Source organism: Rhea pennata, chromosome Z, assembly GCF_028389875.1.
Source record: "Rhea pennata isolate bPtePen1 chromosome Z, bPtePen1.pri, whole genome shotgun sequence".
NCBI classification, from domain to species: domain Eukaryota; kingdom Metazoa; phylum Chordata; class Aves; order Rheiformes; family Rheidae; genus Rhea; species Rhea pennata.
Genome location: NC_084702.1, coordinates 48,056,594 through 48,076,653, shown reverse-complemented (window position 1 = coordinate 48,076,653; position 20,060 = coordinate 48,056,594). Strand labels below are relative to the sequence as shown.

Here is a 20,060-nt window from a genome sequence, read left to right as displayed (position 1 = left end):
CAAATCAACAATCACCAAATAACTACTTTATTACGCGTAATTTCTAAATACTGCTATTCAACTTTTAATCTGAAGATGAATTATCCATACATGTCTACAGGTTACTAAGAACAGCTATAAATTACTATGTTAGCTAATAAAAAGCCTTTGCTCTCTTTTTGAAATACCAAATACCATCATCCAAGCTATACAATGATTTCTGTAATGTTTGAAAGGCACAGCCTTTTTAAAAAGCACTTATACTGTATGAATGCTTTTTTCTTGCTAAAGCAAAAAATATTCAGGAAAGAGGAAGGTACAGCGTGTTCTCCCCAGTCTTCCTGAACATTATTCTAAATGCACCATCTGAAAATTCTGGTAGCTCTGTACATCTTTAATTGAATCAAACATATTTCCCCCCAAAATTTGTTCAACCAGCACAAATGACATGTTGATCTGGAAAAGTCGAAGCCTGAACGAGGTCAGGGACTGAATTATCCCATTTGCCCCTGAATAACTTAATCTCTCTCTCTGTTCAGACCACATTGATTACAAGGTCAAAGCAGAGTGAGGAATCTTTAGAAGCATTTCTCCAACCTTCACCGAAAACAGAATCTCTTATTCCGCGTGCCAAAAACTGGACGATCAACTTCAAGAAATGTTTGTCCTGTTACCTTTTTTAAAAAAGAAATAAAAAACCCTATTCTCTAATATTTACTCTGGTCTACACAAAACCATTGAAAAGTGAGTAACTTGCTATAAATTTACATCCGCTCCAGTAACAGAACATTTATGTCCAAACTGCAGTTAAACCAGTAAGATTAGCATAGATTAAGTATTTTCTCTTTTTAACTACAGCAGTGATGGCTATTTTCTGACACAGGACAAGCTCATTTTGCTTTCAGGAGATAACTTGGGTATTTCTGAAGAAAAGAAGTGAGTATGGCTGAAATATTTTCTTTATTTTAAAAAAGCAAAATATTAGGCTACTCACTTAGCTTATGTATTTTAAAATATAGAATTTTAAAAAGTGCTTTCTTATTTCCCTTCCGAAACAGACAGGCATTAGTTACAAGAAGTTTTGCATTCGCTTGAAATATTTGAAACCAAAAGCAGCCTTACAAAAAAACCAAAAGCAGCCAAAGCCTTGGCAAGTTCCAAAAGGTTATTCTGGCAACAACTTTAAAGCAGTATATGAGCCTATCATCTTTCCTTGCCTTATCCTCTGGAATCCAGCTTGAATTTTGATAATTTTGTATATTGCATCTATCAGAAAAAGACATCTTGAATATCCATCTCATGCAATGTTTTTGCAGCAGGACCACTGATGGAGAAAACAGTGTATTTCTCCTTTCTCAAAAACAACCTATATAAGGACCTGTTAGCATTAGAATGATTTGCTCCCTTGTTTACAAAGGTTTTGTTTGTTTGTCTGAGGAATTTTTCCTTAATGAGCAGGTGATGAGACTGTGCAAACAGACAACGGTATTTAGTTGAACTGCTGTTTTAAATACCTTTCTCCATTTTGAAAAATGCCCAGTCTTTTACGGTAGTATTTACTATCTCAGAAACTAAACAAGTTCTTGCCTGTGACATCAGCTGCCATCAATGCTTCGGCTCTGATGACCTTCACCTGCAGAAATCCCACGTCCTTTATGTTATGGAACATTCTCATTAGACTCTAAATAACAATAAAAAGAAGAATCATTCTAAACTGCTGAAAAAAGGAAAAAAGGAAAAAGAAAGCAATATTAATTCTTGTAACTTCAACTTACTCAGAAAGAAGTAGAGCACAAGCGACTAAATATAATGCTAATCTTAGTAATTTAATGCTAAACCTCTAATAGTACCTATCTGTACAACTGTATATCACAATTTTAAATGCTGTCAGCTTATTTAGAATATTAACATTAATACGAACAATCACATATTTGCTCTCTGAATACTTTTGTGAAATCCATGTTCCTCACATCTCCCTCACAATGGCTCCAGAATATTCTGAATAATGATTTAGGGCATCTAATTTTTTGTTGTAGTTGATCAACATATGCAAGCATTTTATGTGAACGATACATCTATCAATAAGAGCAAAAATAATCAGAAGAGAATACTAAAAAATTATTAATTTTCATAATAATCCCATGTGAAAAGATTAAGAAATCCAAGTGCAAGAAACTCTTACAAGTAAATCTTTTCCTCCACAATTAATTTCTGCAATAGGCAGGTATATTAAAAAATGGAATGAAAAAATTAAAAGATATGCAAAAAGAGTATAACAACTTGCATTTATTCATCTTATGAAGTTTTAGAAAGCTGCTTTGAAATAGCATTCTGTTGCTGCTGTTTTTTTCCTCAAAAACCTAAAAGTAACATTCTCAGGGGGTTTGCAAGTCTTATTCACAAATGTTAGCACTTACTACCTTTACTTCTAAGTATTTTAAAATCTGGACTGGCACATTTAATGCCAGTGGCCTTTATGAATGTTCTCAGGCAAAGCAAGTGAAACCTTTTCCACTGTTTTTAATACGGTCTAGACTTCCAGAATATGCAAACATGAGGTAAAAAACCAACTCAACAATTCAGAGCTTTGTTATGAGAACAAAGCTGACTTAAGTAAAATCAGAACAACATTACTGCTCTGAAAAATCAGTGTTGCTGCTTGAATGTAATTTTAAATGTTAAGTTGTTGGAAAATTGGACATATCTATTCATAAATAACATACTCATTAAGGTGTTGGACATGTGTTCTTGTCTTACTAATAAAAAGATAATTTTAACAGTCAAATCACACACTGATATTAATTTCACAAGCCTCAACTAACTACTTACTATTTACAGTGAAGGTCTGACCTTGGTATGCTAAACTGCAGAAATCCAGTTACATGTACTACCACACACTCTGCATATATACAAAGATAAGCAAGCATGCTATCACAGGATAATGTTTAATCATTTTTAATACGTCTATCATCTGAAATGTGGTTTTCAAATACTGATGGTCAACTTTAATCAGCACACACTCAACCCTCCACTTACAAGCTGAGAGTGGCAGAGGTGATGTTACAGATAACAGCGGTGTTTTGATTCAAATGTGTGTTGGCACCATCTCTCATTTATTACAGTAATCAAGTTTTGGAAGCTTCATATCAGAGCTGTTACCATAATACAGATAATTCTCCTTTAATACCCTCATGGAGGTGACGGGATTTCCAAACGGGTTTCCTTACCATCATTTTTGGAAGCTATTTTACTTAAGTATCCCAGCAACTGAAACAAACACCAACCCACCGAAGGAAAACAAAGCAAAAACCAAACTACGGCAAACAAATGCCCCTTTTCTGCAACGCTGTACCTTTCTCTTTTCTCCATATTTCATCCTGGTAAGCTCTTTCTGCCAAAAGGCACTGTTACTGCATTTCACTTCACTACCTTTATTCACACCCCACAGAATAGCTATTTTTGAACTTTCAGTTTCAGCAAGTCAGCTGATTTAGATTCATTTACTGCACATTGTCACAGTCAAGACTAGCGAAATAATATACAATGTTACTATAGAGATTCTGGGAGAAGCAAATTACTTTAATACATTACTCTAAATACATAACTTTAATGATTTAGCAGACGATATTCTGACTTCTTTCTTATGATTTAGCAGATGATATTCTGACTTCTTTCTTATGATTATTGTTGAAGGCCTCCAAACCTGTACGGTTTCTGAAGCCTGAAATTTCCATAGCAGAAGAATCTGTGATTTGCAGTGAATCTTTTCAGCCCTCAATAGATGGGAAAAGATTGAAATGCTCTGGAGATGAGTCCTCTTTATTTTTTTAATGAAAGGCTGTATAATATATTTTCTGTATGGCTGCAGCAGCAGCTGTCAGGGAGAGCATCTCAGTTCAGCTCTATTATGGGAGAAGCAATACCCCATCCTATGGCATCGAGATACACTGAGGGGCCAGTACTGATTGACAGCTTGTCACCATGACGTCTTATTCCATCTCTGTTATGGAGAAAATTAATGTCACACCACCAGCCTTATGACTCGCTGTCATCTTAGAACTGCTCACCTTTTATCAATGCTCTAAATAACATTTCAAGCCCATCGTCTCACGGTGGACAATCTGGTCAAGGGACATTAAATCGGATGACTGTGAAATGTCATAATAAAAATGGAATGCTAACAACTTCTTTTCTAAACTAGCTCCTCTGGTTTTTAAACTGTGACAAGGGGGACCGCGGGTTCAGCACACCCGTTCTGAAAAGGTCACACGATCTCCCTTGGTCTGCACCCATTAATGCGCCCCCCTCCTCACCCCAAAAGGAATTAATCTTTTCAGACAATTGTGGTAAAATAATGGTTCAAACAGTAATGCCTGTTTAATTTGTAAGGCTCTGATGTTCAGCTACAAATGGTTAAATGACAGTAATAGAGTCATTTTCCAAGGCTATTTGATCTGATGGCAAGGTCAGCTCATTAACTGTTTTTGGCTGCAGAAAGGGTGCAAAATACGTTTCTCAAATGGAGGCTAGTTTTTTTGTTTTGTTTTGCTTTTTGAGGATGACCCTCCCTCCCCAATATACAGTCACTGAGTGGGAACAGCACATCTTGCTAATTGCGTATCATTTCTTTGTAGCAGTAGAGACGTACAGATGTAAATTCCTAAGATAAACCAAATATCCGTGATAAAAATACTATCTGAATTTTGTTAATCTTTGTTGTCCTTCTGCTGCTATCCACAGGTCATTTTAATAAAATAGTGCAGTTTCTCAGAAGGTACCATCAATCTTACAATTTCCAATTACACGTAATGATAAATTTCTGCTTTTGCAACATGAACATTTTCCAAAATATTAATATATGCATTTGAAAACATTTCTGTATTTTCTTTTTAATAAAAAGACTCACAGCAATGAGTACATAAGAAACGGATCAATCTCAAACCACATAATTATGCTTTACATTAGGGAGGAAAAATAGAGAATTTAGGAAACGTGAGTAGTAATACAGAGCCATAACATGTTTCTATATTGCTACTAAACTATCAAAACCATCAGTATCGCTTGACTTCCATCGTATCATCACGCACAATAATCCACAGAAATACAGTATTGTTACTCTTGGTGGAGAAAAGTGTGTCATTTCAAAAATGGATCCACCAGAAATGTATCATATTTATAAAGATCAATTCTGACAACCACAGCCTGTCTTGGTGGATACCAGAATGTGAAATAATTCTCTTAATTGTAATTATTTTTCAGACATGGTGCACAATACCTTAGCTCTCAGCTGATTTAGAAATATAACGTTTAGCCTCACTAAGTCACCTCTATTAAACTGTGTTTATGATAACACTATTGGTGTATGAGTTGTACAAGCATTAGCAGACAGCTGATTCAGTGGAGATAGTCAGAATAAATTTGCTGAAGCGCACATCCTGCTAATCTGTTTGAAGAATATTGTACAGCATTAGTACCAGCACTTCATGTTATCTGCACAGCCTGATAAGGTACATCTTTATTAAATTCAGTTATTGAAAGGATGTCAGTCATGGAATAGGAATATTTTAAAATCAAAAAAAAAAAAAAAATTAAGCAGCTCTTTGTTAGTCAGAGCCTGGTTTAATGGCTGAGTGTCTAGAGAAGCCTTTCTAAACACCTGGCAGCATTGTACAATAAAAGCTTTGTAATTTTAAGTGGAAATAGCTTTCCCTCTCCCCACCCCATGTGTAGTGAGACAGTTACGTTTAGTGATTTAGGTATTAATAAACGCTGGAGTAAGAGCTCCCCTCTCTGTTGCTTTGATAAAACTACACAGACGCTGTGTAATGTGAGGATGCTGGGAAATAAAAATAATTTGCTTCAGAATATTTTAAAATGGAAATATTACTTAAAACAATCACTTTCACAACACAACATACTGCTCTAACCCCTAATGCCTAGTTAAAAACGAGCTTTCTTTCCCTTACTATGCACTTAAAAAAACATAATAAAAAAATAACTGTTGGCATTTCAAATCAGCTGGTAAGAATACTCTCACTAAAAACTACACAGTTACTAAATAACACTGCAGTTACTTTGCACTTGGCAAGAATAAGCATCAGAAGTCTGTAAGGCAATAAAACTAACTTCGTTATCACATAAATAAAATAGCTGAATTACTATGTAAACAACAGCTTACAGGATAAACAGGGTCTGTAAACTTCCTGATGCTACCTATATCAGCTGCAAAAATATTAATAGCTAGCTTAAATGGTTGTCCCTGGGTGAGTGAGGGAAAAGTTTAGATTTTTTTTCTCTGATACTTGTTAACTACTTTCGTAAGGCATTATGCAACCGAAGGGCAAGAGAAAAGAACTCCGTACATATCTCTTCAGTATTTCCTCTCGCTCTTTCTGGTCCTCCAAGGAGTTGACAGAGAGGTCAGAGATACTGACTGCAGCTGAGGCTGTCAGAGTGACCAGCAGTACCAGGCATCCCTCGCCCTCCTCCAGCGGCATCTCCAGCTTGTGAGTTTGTTCTTTACTTAGAGCCGACAGGTCAACCTGGCACCTAGAAACAAACATTCCCAGTCAGCACGTGGGTTTCTTCACAATATCAAACAAGAGCATATTAGCTTACTTCCTTTTCACTTGGATCCAAAAAAAAAAAAATAAATAAAAAAATAAAATTTAAAAAAGTAAATTAATTTTCTTCTTCCTACTTGTCCTTTTTTGTTGTTTTCTATAGTAACAACTCACTGTGCTGCATGTTAACAATAAAAATACTTAGAAGAATATACAGACTCTAGAGATAGTTATAGCTAAAACCCATTGCTTGAGCCTCCCTCCTCCTCCCCCCCAAAAAAGATTCAGATGCAAATTTTATTTTTTTCATCATTCCTCTTGCATAAACATTAAGCATAACGTTCGGCGACTGTTTTTGAAACCATTCATCTAACAAGATTAAAAGCATTCCTTTAGAAAAACAGTGTGGACTTCACTGTGATGGAGTTAACGTGACTGAACGTGGGAAAACAAGGCTTGCGTGCCACCCAAAAGGCTAAACTCTCTTGAAGCAGGCTGTGCGTGGCTCAGGGTCGAAGTTTTATGCAGGTGTCCAGTATAAAATTTGACACTGCCAACTTCTCTATATAACAAGTTGTCTCACTTTGTAATCAACAGGGATGACTTGTATTCTCAGGAGCAGAGTGGCTGAAGCAAACTGGCCCTGCTTGATCCTTCCCTGAATAACTTTGGCTGCATGGGCACATGCACTGCGTGGCTACACCATACATTGGACTTATGGAGAACGGCTCTGGGCATGCAGGCCAGCAGAAATAGCTGTGCAAGTGTTGACACATCTTTAAAATGAAAGAGAAAGCCAGAAAGGAAATTATTATTTCTTACAAACAGCTGACCGTAAACTTTTAATTGAAACATGAATACCCTAGGGTCAGTAGTTACATTATGCATACCTTGTTTAATATTTTTATGCCTATATGTCATAAGTTTAAACTTTCCTAAGACTGCAGCTCTGAACATGTCCAGAAATTCAACAATTGTTTCAAATGAAATTTCGCACCTTGTAAGAATTTCTGTGAAAAAGCACCATTTACAATACAGCCTCCTGCTACTTACAGCCTTCTCTATTAATATTTTGCCAATTAATCACCCCATGAAAACAAAAATGAAACAAAGAAACAAAGTAAACAAGTATATTTCACATAGGGTTAGCTCACAGAATGCTCTAGTTTTAACATCAATTATTTAATGTGACAAGCATGCGTTCTGTATGCTACTCTCACTAAGCTAAATATCTAGCAAATTCCTTTTTATAAAATGTCAATTGATTTTGAAGAGAAAGATAATGTGGTGACCGCAGGGCCAATAAACTGAGAAAAAGGTGGCAGACATGAATAAATAGGCATTTAAGGACAGGAAATAGCCAATTATGGGAATAAATGTGGCCTCGTAAAATGGGCACTGTGCTATCACAAGCAGATTAGATTCGCTACAGGATTTTTTTTTTTTTAAACATTTATTGTTTGTTGTGTAGTTGTCAAAATTAAACTACCGCAAATCTCATAGTTGCAAGGTTCAATTATTTCACAAAGAAAAAATTTTCTAACTGATAGAGCTTTCTGAGTTTAATGCTTACCTTTAATTTCAAACTCTGGATGGTAAGGAGTTAGAAATGAAACGAGTAAGGAAAGGCTGAAGTTGTTGCTGTCAGTGTAGACTCATGGTCAACACAAGTTCAGTACGTATGTATAGGCTGTAAAATTTTTGCTTAGGCTGCAGTGAGGAATATATAGCTCTCTTTAAGACAGTAAATGATGTATATCAAGCATTCAAAGGTGGAGTAGGTTAAGAAGCAAGCCCTTAGTGTTAAATATTCTTCAACAGTTTATTTCAAAATAGACACACCTCAAAAATACCTTTCTGGAACAATATTGCTGTCTTGACAAATAATCCTTAAAAGACTCAGTTTAAATACTCTTAAAGTCAGTAAAATAATTAAGTCTTTATGAAGTAGTCCAAACCTTCCCAAAAAGGAAAAACAAAAGCCACCGTCACTCCAACCAAAAAAAATGGTACATGCATGTAGATAGCTTCCTCAAAAATATTGAGTGTAAAAATACAGTGATTATATCAGAACTACAAGCTCCAACTTCTTAAATTCCTGAAGTTACAGTACTCTTTGCAACATGAGTAATCCACGCTGTTATTCAGTTTTGAGATTGAAAGGAGAGAATTGCCAAACTGACAATCCAAATTTACCTGTAGTCCACGCACTTTTCCTATAGCTATATATAAAAGAAAATCCTAATTGCACCATATCTAAAATATGCACTATGTCTCTATCCTGCTTGATAGATTTTCTTGAACAATCAGTCACTACTTTGCTATTTCCTGAAACCATACAATGTGGGTAGGGAGTGATCTGAAAACTTTCGCACAGAAAAGCCTTACTCATTTTACAGGAAAACATCCTCCAAACATCCCTCAAATAATTTGATGAAAAACCGAGATTATTCCATTAAGAAATGTCACCACTGCGCTTAATGGAAATCTAGACTAAGTGTCTCACTATCCTTAAAACGTTAGGTGAAAGCACATCTCTCATCCTGTACTACGTCCCCTGCTCTGGGGGGGGAGGCAGCACCTCCTAGGAGATGCAGCCTGCATGTGCCTAACTCGTGGAGGATGCCGGGGCTCGAGGAGCATTCGTCACGAGGCAAGCGCCTCAGTGGCGCACGCACTTCAGTCCCAAGAGCAAACACTCCAATTTACAGACACTAAAGGAAAAATTGTGATTTTCCCATTACTATAGGCTTTCTCCTGGGGGGGGGGGGGGGGAGGGGGGAGGAAGGGGAGGAATAGTTTGCTCTTTCACCAAATTTTCCCATTAAAAAAAAAATAGAGTTCTTTGGTTAGTTTTATTGCTTGCTCTCACCAGATCTTTGCATGGGACAATAACATCAATGGAAATCTGTTTACAGTGAGCCTAAGCACTAATCCTGTCCCAAAACTGATGACCTCTATCATCAATTGTAGAAAGCCACAAAATTATTTTATGGATTAAATTTCCTCACAAAAACTGGAATTCATAAAATACTTAAAAATAAAACAGTTTCAGAAAGTTCAAACTGACAAGACATTGTTTTATAATCAAGATAGAGATGGAAAATGCTACATATAAAGTCATACATAGCTGAGATGATGGACTCAATATTCCCCCTCACTTTTAAGGAAGAAATATTTTGAACTTTGAAGCTTTAGCAATGCTGACTTTTATAGGTAGTATCCTAGTCTTTAAAGCAGAAAATACACCTAAAAACTTAGTGGTAAAGGGCTTGTGATTATGCGGCAATGGCAACTGTTGTGTAGTTGACATTTCTGTCCCTTTGTCACAAGTATGTTTGATCTCGTAAAATAAATATTACTGTGAATTTTCTGAAGTTATACAGATACAAAACATGGCTCATAATTTTGCTTTCCCCAGAGAAAAAAAAAAAAAAAAAAGAACTTTTGCAGCAGAACAGAGTGCAGACACCTTGAAGCTTCCATGGGAAGTGAAAACAGGGTGATTACACTGCTTTTTAAAGATACCTTCCACTGCCTCTTGACCTTTCTGCCCCAACAACAACTTGACGAAGAAAACTACAAAAGAGAAGTGATATTTCAAATAAAAGTCAGGCAGTTTACCATTTTTCCATTCCCATCTCCACTCTTTGATGAGTCCACGTGGATATAATGACTTAAAATGTATTATACTTATTTTTTGTAACTGCAAAACTTTCACAAAGTAGACACTTCTGGAGAAGCTGACTACTTTCATAAAGCCTCTGTAGGACAGAGCACAGCTGCAGCCACAGACTCCTCTCCTTTAAAATATGGCCTTAAACATCTGCCACCTCCAACTATTTCCATGAAGAAAAAAGATGTCTTGAGTATGAAGGCGAACTTGCATGTTACCAGAAAGTGGTGCAGAACAAGCAGGTGGTGGTAGAAACCTGTCTCGCATCCTCAGCTAAAGACCATGAAAAATCATAGCCATTTTGAGAAGGCTATGGCTTGCCTATGACCCAAATCTTATTGAAAACAGGAGATAGTAGTGATTTTGGGAGCATTCAGTTTCGTATAGAATTGCTATTCACATGCTGCCGGTCAAAGCAGTTCACTGTTGAAGACAGATCAGTATGAGGAATTATAGCAAGAGCAGCTGTTAACTCTACAGATGGATTTTTAAGCAGAGCTATAAATCACATTTCAGTGAATATTAATTTTTAGTGAGTATTTAGTTTCAGTATTTTGCATTATTCTGCTACTGAGCCTACCTGCACACTGCATGGTCCTTTCAGAGCACATGTCTGACAGCATGACAAATTCTAAGAAGGAACAACGGAAAAATTGCTCTGTCTAGCTGACAGATTCAGAAAGAGAACCAAATATACGTCCTCCCTAATACCAGCTCGGCACGTGAACACTGTCAGGCACCAGGTTTGATATAGATATTTAGGTCTTGATACATTATAAAGGAGAAAAATCATGTAAGCTCCTCAAGCTCACATGCTGAAGTATTATAGTAAGTAGCTGCAGAAACATGGTACAGCTTCCAGAACGGAAGATTTTCAGATTTAAGGGGAATCCACCACTTCCTTTGAAAATGTGTTCAATGTGTTAATCACCCACACCATTAGAAATATATTCCTGATTTATCTCCAATTTGAATATATTGAATATATCTGGCCTTAGGTTCTTTTTATGCCTCTCTCTACTAGGTTAAAAAAAAAAAAAAAAAAAAAAAAAAAAAAAAAAAGCCTTCAGCACCCCATATCTTGTTCTAGTGAAGGTACTCATATACCATAATCATATCTCTTCTTGATCTTCTTTTTGATATGTTAAACAGATTCAGCTCCCTATATATTTTTTTCCCTTGGAACACATTTTCTACAGCCCTCAAATGACTTTTTGTAACTTTTCTGATCCAGTGAGATTTTCCTGCAACCTTTTTAAAGGGTGGAAACCAGAACTATATGTAGTATTTTATGATCAGCATGTGTAAGAGGTAAAAATCACCTCCCTCTCTAGTTCTAACAGAACTGGGAATGTAAGACCACTTTGGCACCCTGGTGAAATATCTTTGCTAATGAATGGCTTACAAAGGTAGCAACATGACATAGCAGGCCTCTTAAAAGCCAGGTGGCCAGGCAAGGGAGAGACAGCCGATAGCTAGATCATTTTCTCACATGACAAAATAAAGCATAAAAGAGGAATTGGCACAATCCTAAGTGATAGGGACAGAAAAGCACCACTTGGCTACAACCCAGGCAACTTAATTATCATCACGACTTGTTTAAGACGACAGCCTTTTAACTCCACTACAATCCAGGTCCATGCCGCTCCAAAGGATGCCAAGGAAAGGGAACTGTGCAATTCTGCAATTAGAACAGAGCTGGACGTACATCAGAAGTGAAGCACGAACTGCTGCAGTTTGTGAGACTCCATATCCTTCATGGATACCCACTGTACAACGTTCCAGTAAAACCAAAAAACAAATGGTGAGGGAAAATTCTGCAAGGCACTGACAGATATGGCTCAAAAAGACAGACTATTATAATGCGAGGTTCTTGGAAGAACTCAATTTGAGAGTGGCATTTATAAGCATAAAGATAATGAGAAAGAAATAAAATTACAGACTCCACACAACGAAGGGCCTTAGTTCTCTCAAGAGAAGTGGGTTGGTTCTTTCTTAAGTCTTTACAGAGGTGACAGACTAAAAACCAAGAGGGCTCTCAAAGACTTGGAGACGAGGACTCAGCTGAGCAGGAGACAGAGGGTCACAAGACGCATCTATAAATATAATCCGGTTTGTGCACAGTACTCTATGTTTGAAACTAATAAATGAAGGAATTCTAGCAATTCTGCAAAATTATGACAACAACTTTAACAAAAGTTGTCAAAAATAACATATCTGATAGCACAAAACTAATGAAGATTAGTGAGCTAAAACTGACCCTTTTTTACCTTCTAATGAAGTAGCTGTGTCATTATTAGAAACAGTTAAAATGTGCAGAGATGGAATAAATATGGCTTGGAAAATCTGAAGGCCAAATTTTGAGACGTACTATTTGCATCTAGCTCTCTTTGAAAACAATCAGAAATGGAGATGGCTCAGCACATCACAGGATTTGTCAACGTGGCAGGCCTGCCAGTACCATTTTTAGATGTTAATGCTCCTGGCAAAATCTTCATTTTACGCAGAGACTTGCATCTGCAATAATTTCACTTCAGTCATCAAGTATAATCAACAAACTATTATACACACAAGCTGTTGGTTACATGCTTGTCTGCGTTTACACAGAACTACTGTGTAACTCATGTGCACACAGCTCAAAATCCAAATCACAACAGGATATTATCCATCAGATTTTCAACTTCAAAAAAAATAAGTTGTCTTTCCAAAGCTGCCTTGGGATGCGGAAATCTTCAAATCACATGTGAAAAAGTATTTGAAATACCACCATAATAAAATATTGCAAGTTGATAAAACTTCTACATTTAGTGATTCCAACATAAAGGCTGCACACAGACCTCCACAACTACTACTCAAAAATTCTTCACCAGGCAACGATATTAACGAAAAAAAATACTATCAGTGTTTTACTAAAATTGCATCTCCACAGGCAGCTCTAGAAAACAGACCTACAAAGAAACATTAGCAATAGCATATTTAGTGTCCTTCACTTGACTTCACACGCATGTTGGAGAACTGATACACAGCTTAAGAGCACGACTCAGCTCTTTGCTGGTAACATTCAGTCTCCCATAGTGAAATTATACAAATCTGAACTCAGATATAAATATTTTTTTAAAATAATCTCCTTTAGTTTAGAACTTTGAGTGATGTACATTGTGCTTTCAGATAATAATGAAGCAGTATAGTTCTCACATTGCTTCTATTTACGTGCAGCCCTAAAAAAAGCTCTACAGCTTTATTATTATGAAAAAATTATTAGACCAAATCTAACAGATTAGATGTTAAAAATGTAAATACTTAATTTTCAGTGTTTTAACTTTTGGTTTTCATAGCATCTATTCTAACAAGACAAAATTAAACAAATACTATACAGTGTGTACCCATATACACACACAAACAGGCTGAATTATAATGGCAGTATTCAGACTATAGGACTTTCAGTTTTCTACAGATATAATTAATACACAGCTCTAATGAAAACATAATACACAAGGTCTTCTTCTTTTGCACCAGATAGGAAAAAAAGACAGTAACATTTATATTTATAAATGTTGAAAAATTTCTGATGAAAACATATAGATAAAGTCAACAGTAATCTCCTGGCATAAAATATGAGTAAGATCAATGTCATTTTAAAAATAAACATGCACTTTTCATACCAATTAAATAATGCTATAAATCCTGCTGTACTGGACTGCACATGACTTCAGCTGAATAAAAACTGCATGATATAGGATTTACTTATCCTGTATGTTCACAGAAACAACTTGTTCTCTGACAGCACTCATTCTTGGCAATTTATTGCAGCTGTCAGCAGCCAATTTGTTCAGATTACTGCTATGCATAAAGGTGTAACAATCATGAGGATTTATTAGCCGATTACTGTAAAGGTGACAGTCCAGATCGCCTTCGGAAACAGGGATGATAAGAAAGTTAAATAATTACATCAAGATTAAAATCATTTCACCTTCATTTTGGTCTTAATATTAGCTACCTAAACTTACTACCATATATGCTTTCCATCACAGTAGTCTATTGACTCAGTATGGAAGAGGAATGATTTACTTGTAAAAAGCAAACATGGGAGTATGTGAATATTTAATTTAGCCAAACTGCACAACATACACACGTATATACACACGTGCGAGTATATCAAGCATAATTATTACACCCATATTATGGGAATAATTCTAATTATCAAGTGCTATAATGGCTAATACTGTGAGTTCACATATTCATTTGAACTTATCGAGGCTGGTGCTATGAAAGTGTTGGTGCTTTCCAGAAAAAGAACTAGACTACCTTGGACTCCTACATATCTTTGCTGCTTGGAAGGTTTTAGATTCCACTCCCCTCCCCCGCCCCCGCCGCCCCCTTTTTTGTTTTTTAAGGTCTTCAGAAGAGTATCAGAATTTGATCTCTCACTCCGTTCCTCACCACAATTTCAGTGCAGAATTGCACTTCTGGTCAAGCCCAAGGTTTTCTCATGTGAATCTGCACATCATTCGAAATACATTTTTCTTAGCACTTTTGCATTAGGTCTTTTCTGGGGGAGAGACCTGCTGGCTTTTAAAATGCCAAAATAGAAACCAAAGTGGTTCTAGGATTGCACATTTTTAGGGTACTCTGAGAGGGAAGTTCACCATGTGCTACATCCTTTCTACTCACACAGATGGGAGAACGCATACAATTCAAACTCATATGTAAGGCTAGATGGAAATCCAGAATGTTAGGTTAAGAATGGAAATAAAACAGTCAGCATCACACTTCAGAAACTGTCAGACTCATTGGGTTTGGGTACCACAATGAACACTGAGCTATATGCTAGTTCTGGGAGACAGATCTTCTTCATGCCATGGAGAGCACTTGCCATGCTGTTACTCTCACTCTCTTAATACCTTCCTCTCTCTTATAAGCCACCCTTCCACTTCCATCATCCTGCCGTCACAGAGTCCCCAAGCCAGAATCTCACTTGCATGCCTTCAGTCTATTCTAAAAATCTTTCTTTCATCTTTCTGTCCTTCAAAAAAGATCCCCAGCCCTACCCCTGACAGATGTAGTCTCCATGTCATATTCTGTACTTCATCCTGGTCCCGCTACCAGGTCCCAAAGGGCCCACAAAAAAAAATTTCTTTCTTGATTTCTCAGTTTCTGTCTCACTGAAGCGCAGTTGAGGGAAAATATCATGCCAGGAGAAATTACAACATTCTACTTTGGAAGAAAATCTGTAAGTTACAGAGTTCAGCTTAGAGAGAGTATTTCAATTCCAGAGGGCTTCTGATGCCCTTTACTGCAAGGTACCTGGAGGTCTGTGAATCTTTCACCGAAGTATCCTGATTTGCAGGATAACATTAACATCTGCTAACATTAGAGTTCAAAGAGTTTTCAGTTCCCACCCTGCAGCTATGACTCCAGATCTCACGGCATTCAAGATCACCACTGGCCTCTGACCCAACCTAGCAAGATGTCAAACAGGCAGCTATTAGAAAGCTGCACATCTTTCACGACAATTTCATCAATACCACTACAAATGGGGAACAGGGAAGCTCCCTTTCTGCCTCCTCACACTCGGTTTGGAAACTCTGAAAGTTTTAGAGCTGGTGTTCTAACGGAGACCTTCCCCCAGCTCCACAAAGCAGCTTGCTATTGCCTATTTTCACATGAAATTCTGTTGATCTTCACATGTGATCTGTGAATAGATGAATATGGAGCATGCAAAAACAAACAAAAAACCCCCCAAACCCCAGCGTGGATGAGAGATGAGAACTGGCCCTTAAACAAACTTTTTTATTCTTTTTCCTCAATTTAGTCCGGTGTTTCCTTCAACAAGTAGAATCTCTCCAATCAAGGACAGCTTCTCCCTAACCATACTTTGGGCAGTTTCTTAAGAACAAACTCTAACATTCATTTAATAAAAATCTTTCTAAATAACTGCTACTGCCTAAACTGTATTCAAGAAAGTGGGAAATTCACAAGATGATGAAAGGGATTATTCTCTACCATTGAGTCCTGCTAGAATACTATCGGGATGTCTTTCGTTTCCCTCCTACAGCCTTATTATTACCTTTCTTGGAACTTGAATCAAAACATTCCATTTTTTTTTTATGTGCCTTGAGTGTGCCACAGACTTAGTCACAGACAAGAATTCAATTATATTTTCAAAAAAAAAAAAGCAATACACGTTTAGCATATCCCCCACTTACGTGCACAAACAGAGCAAAAGCAGAGGGTCTGCAATCTGACTGACTGAACGTATGCTGTACTAGTCTATGGGATGATTATATTCTAGATGTGTTGAAATTCCATGCATATGTGAAAAAAAAAAATCCGATACTTCCAGGACCTGATGGATCTACAGGTCATATGCTGGGCATCAAATCATTAGATTTGCTGTGAATATGTTACACTGTTTATGTATACATCTCTCTGGAAGATTCCAGCTAGAGATAAGGTGAATCTAAAAAAAGAGGTGTAGCTACTTGAATCAATGTAAAGGCTGCAACTTTAAAAAGTTACCCCAAAAGTATCTGCAGCTTTTAGACACAACCTCAAAACGAAAAACTGGGGAAGAGTGATATTTACCCACAGTGACTAGAAAAGAATAATCAGGCAGGGGAGAATATTAAGACCTATTTTTTTATTCATACTGAGCTTGACAAATAACAAATTTTTTCATGGACAAGAATTTGTTTGCAGGTTGCATTATCCAGAGATGGCACCTTATCTCTGGATAATGTAAGGTGAAATAAGAGGATATCTAAAAAGATATGCTGCAGAAGTGATTTTATATAGGAAGGCATAGAACCTATTCCTCCTGAAGAAAAGAAACACATTCGGTGGGCCCAAATAAAACACAGAAATCGGTCATTATTTGAAGAATAGCTTGCTGTTACTAAAAAGAAATATAATTGAACTTAAAACACTTTTTTTTTAAGGTATCAAAAGAACTACCTAAGCAGCTTATACGTAACATACGTCACAAATTTTTCTTCTCGTTTTCTAGTTTCTGATTATCTAGATCTGAAGTTCCTTGGAGCAAAGACTATTTTATGTAATGCTCTTAAAAGTACTTTAAATATACTAATTATAATTACTGATAATAGTAATAATGTAAGTGCTACTTTGATGAAAGTGTTCTAAAAAGTTGCATGTGAAAATTCTGAATCTCAATCTTTTGGCAAAGAAGGTTAAAGATGAACAGAAAATAGAAACTAATTCCCAAGGTATATCACATATTGACACAGTACTGAACCATTATGTTGCTTCAGAAAAATAGTTATTGTTACCATTTGCGCTAACTGAAATCAATAAAGAGACAAAGATGTAAACTCCAAATACAAGCTTATCACCCCACCATCAAATTTCATTGTATAACACAGAATCCTACTGAGTATACTTTTTAAAAGTGGTTTTGCCTGATGTCAAGGTCATTTGTTTGCCAAAGAACGTGAATCTATCCCGACTTCCCATGACTTATGGTAGGAAATAAATGCAACTGGTCTAACCTGATAAACAAAGCCATTACTCTAAACAGAAGCAGAGGGAGGAAAAGATCGGCAGAAACATAACCACACTGATATCAGAAGTGTGGGATTTTCATTCCAGTTTCTACTGCAAAAAGTAAGTAATTCCACTAACAGTATTATGTCCTAGTGAAAGCACCCACGACTCTCTAATATTCTAACAATCAACGTTGTGGATGGATGCGTATCAATGAACAAAGTACATGTGATATAAGCACACCTCTAAGCTCTCAAAATAGTGCTGAGCTTGCACAGTAACCATAAACAACTAAGATCGGGGGGGGGGTCTTCCCCACTAATTCACAGCTAATGCAAAGGTTAAAAAAAAAACATGCATTTTAGCATCTATTACCTGCTAATGCAATAAAGTAGAGCAGAATCACACATATTTATACCATTTCCTAAATGCTGAGAAAGATTCCCAAGATTCACTTTCCTGTGAATAAACTAGGTGAATGATCTTATTTCTTTGTATGAAAAGCTTGTGCAGAAGATTCTCATTTCCTTTAACAAGCAGATCAAAGAGCAAGAACACCATTTTGGTCTTACTGGCATATTACAATACATGATATTTATCTCTTCACTAATGCAGAAAACGTTGCTATATGGAACCTCCTGCATCTTGATTATACCATTAAATGTAGGATTTTCGTTTTGGAAAACGAAAGCCCATCAATTGGTAGAATCTGCCACCTACTGGTCAAGCAAAAAACTCTTTTACACCATTAAAGAATAAAACCAAAGCACCAAACTGCACTGATACTTTGTAAGTCCTTCCTCCTCCCTTTTTTTTCTTTTTTTTTTTTTTTTGGGGGGGGGGGGGTGGGCAACAAGAACAAATGGTTGTGAAAAAATACTTTCAATGGTTCAATGGCAAGGCTCATTTCAATCATTTGCTCTCATCCCCAGAGAACTAAAAGGCTGTAATTGCACAAACCTGCCAATAAAATCATCCCTTTTGCCAGCATCTTTGTCCCACACGGTAATATCAATAATTCCACCTCGTTCTTCATAAAGATGAAAGTCAAACTGCTCCCTCCACTGAGGATTCAAAGTTTTTGGCACAATCTGAAAGAACAAAAAGAAAGTCATACTGCATTGTGCAGGCATGCTCTTTCTTGAATGGTAAAATTGATCTTTAGTATTTTTGCAGTTTATCTTAAGCAGTGAGAGTTAAAAAAAATAATAATTAAAAAAGGACTATCGGTCAGTTCTTTCACGCCTTTCTGATTCATCAGCAACCTCCAAAATCTTGCAACCTGTCACCTTCAAAAACCTCCAGAAAAAAAGAATTTACCCTGGGAATGGATCCATTTTTCTATAGAATAATTATGCCCTATCTTGAGTGACAGTTAGCTACCAGGTTATCTTTCTCAGCCAAAAGGAAAACAAAGCACCCAAAATGACAAGTAGATAGTGACTGAAAGTATTTAAACAGAAACAATTTGATCTTCTCCTCTTTCTACAGCTACTGTAATATTGGGAAAAGGAAGAATTCAACTTTGCTGTGGTTGACTTTTTACAGAAGAATGGCTTTTAAACTGCATTGCACTCCCTTTTCTGTATAATTTAGATAAAAGTAGCCTTGGGAATCGTTTTCACTCCAGTTACCTCTGGCAAAAGATCTAAGCCACGGTTGGTAGAACAGAAGGCCTGCAGTAGCAGGAGCCACAGCACAGCAGCAGCAGGAGTCACACCTGTCCTGAACAAGAACACAGTCGGCCCCAGAGCCACCCAAAGAAGCAATCACTGCTTTCAAAGTCCACCAGCTCCACTGGCTTGAAAAGTGGAAAAATTAGAAAGGATTAAGAACCAGAAGTACTACAAAAATAAGTCCTGAAAGTATAGGCATCTTCATTTTGATTGGTACATAAAAATGCGTACAAAGTTAGGGTTTTTTCGAAATGAGTAACATCCATCATAACACTGAGAAAGTTTCACGAAAAAACAAACTAAAAAACCCACAAACGAGAATGGCAGACAAAAATCTACTATTATTGGTAGATAATTGGTATTATCTACCAATTGAAAAATCTGTCAGTTAGTCCATATGCATTCTATTGCTTTTGGTTTGCTTTATGATTAAAAAAATAAAACAAAAAAACACTTTTGACTTTTCCTGTGCAGTAAATCTTTAAGTTAACCTTTACCTTGCTCAGGTTAGTCAAAACACACAGTTACAAATAATAGTTCTTTCAGTATCACTTTTTCAAAAGCATCTTTGCTCTATTTCAATCTGAAAAGAGCATCTTCTGATTGTTTCCAAGATGTCTGAAGTGTATTTCTTCAGTTTCTCTGCAATACTGTTTGCCTTAA

The 20,060-nt window shown here is 36.6% G+C and overlaps 1 protein-coding gene across 1 annotated transcript in view; it reads right to left on the bottom strand.

Annotated features, from left to right (window-relative positions):
- The window catches only part of MCTP1 (multiple C2 and transmembrane domain containing 1), a 270,331-nt gene that overhangs the window by 109,333 nt on the left and 140,938 nt on the right, over positions 1 to 20,060 (bottom strand). The window contains exons 7-9 of the mRNA XM_062599028.1: positions 18,682 to 18,812; positions 6,342 to 6,528; positions 1,567 to 1,660 (exon numbers count right to left, since the gene is read on the bottom strand). Of these exons, the coding sequence (XP_062455012.1) occupies positions 1,567 to 1,660; positions 6,342 to 6,528; positions 18,682 to 18,812 (412 nt within the window). The remainder of the gene's footprint in view (positions 1 to 1,566; positions 1,661 to 6,341; positions 6,529 to 18,681; positions 18,813 to 20,060) is intronic.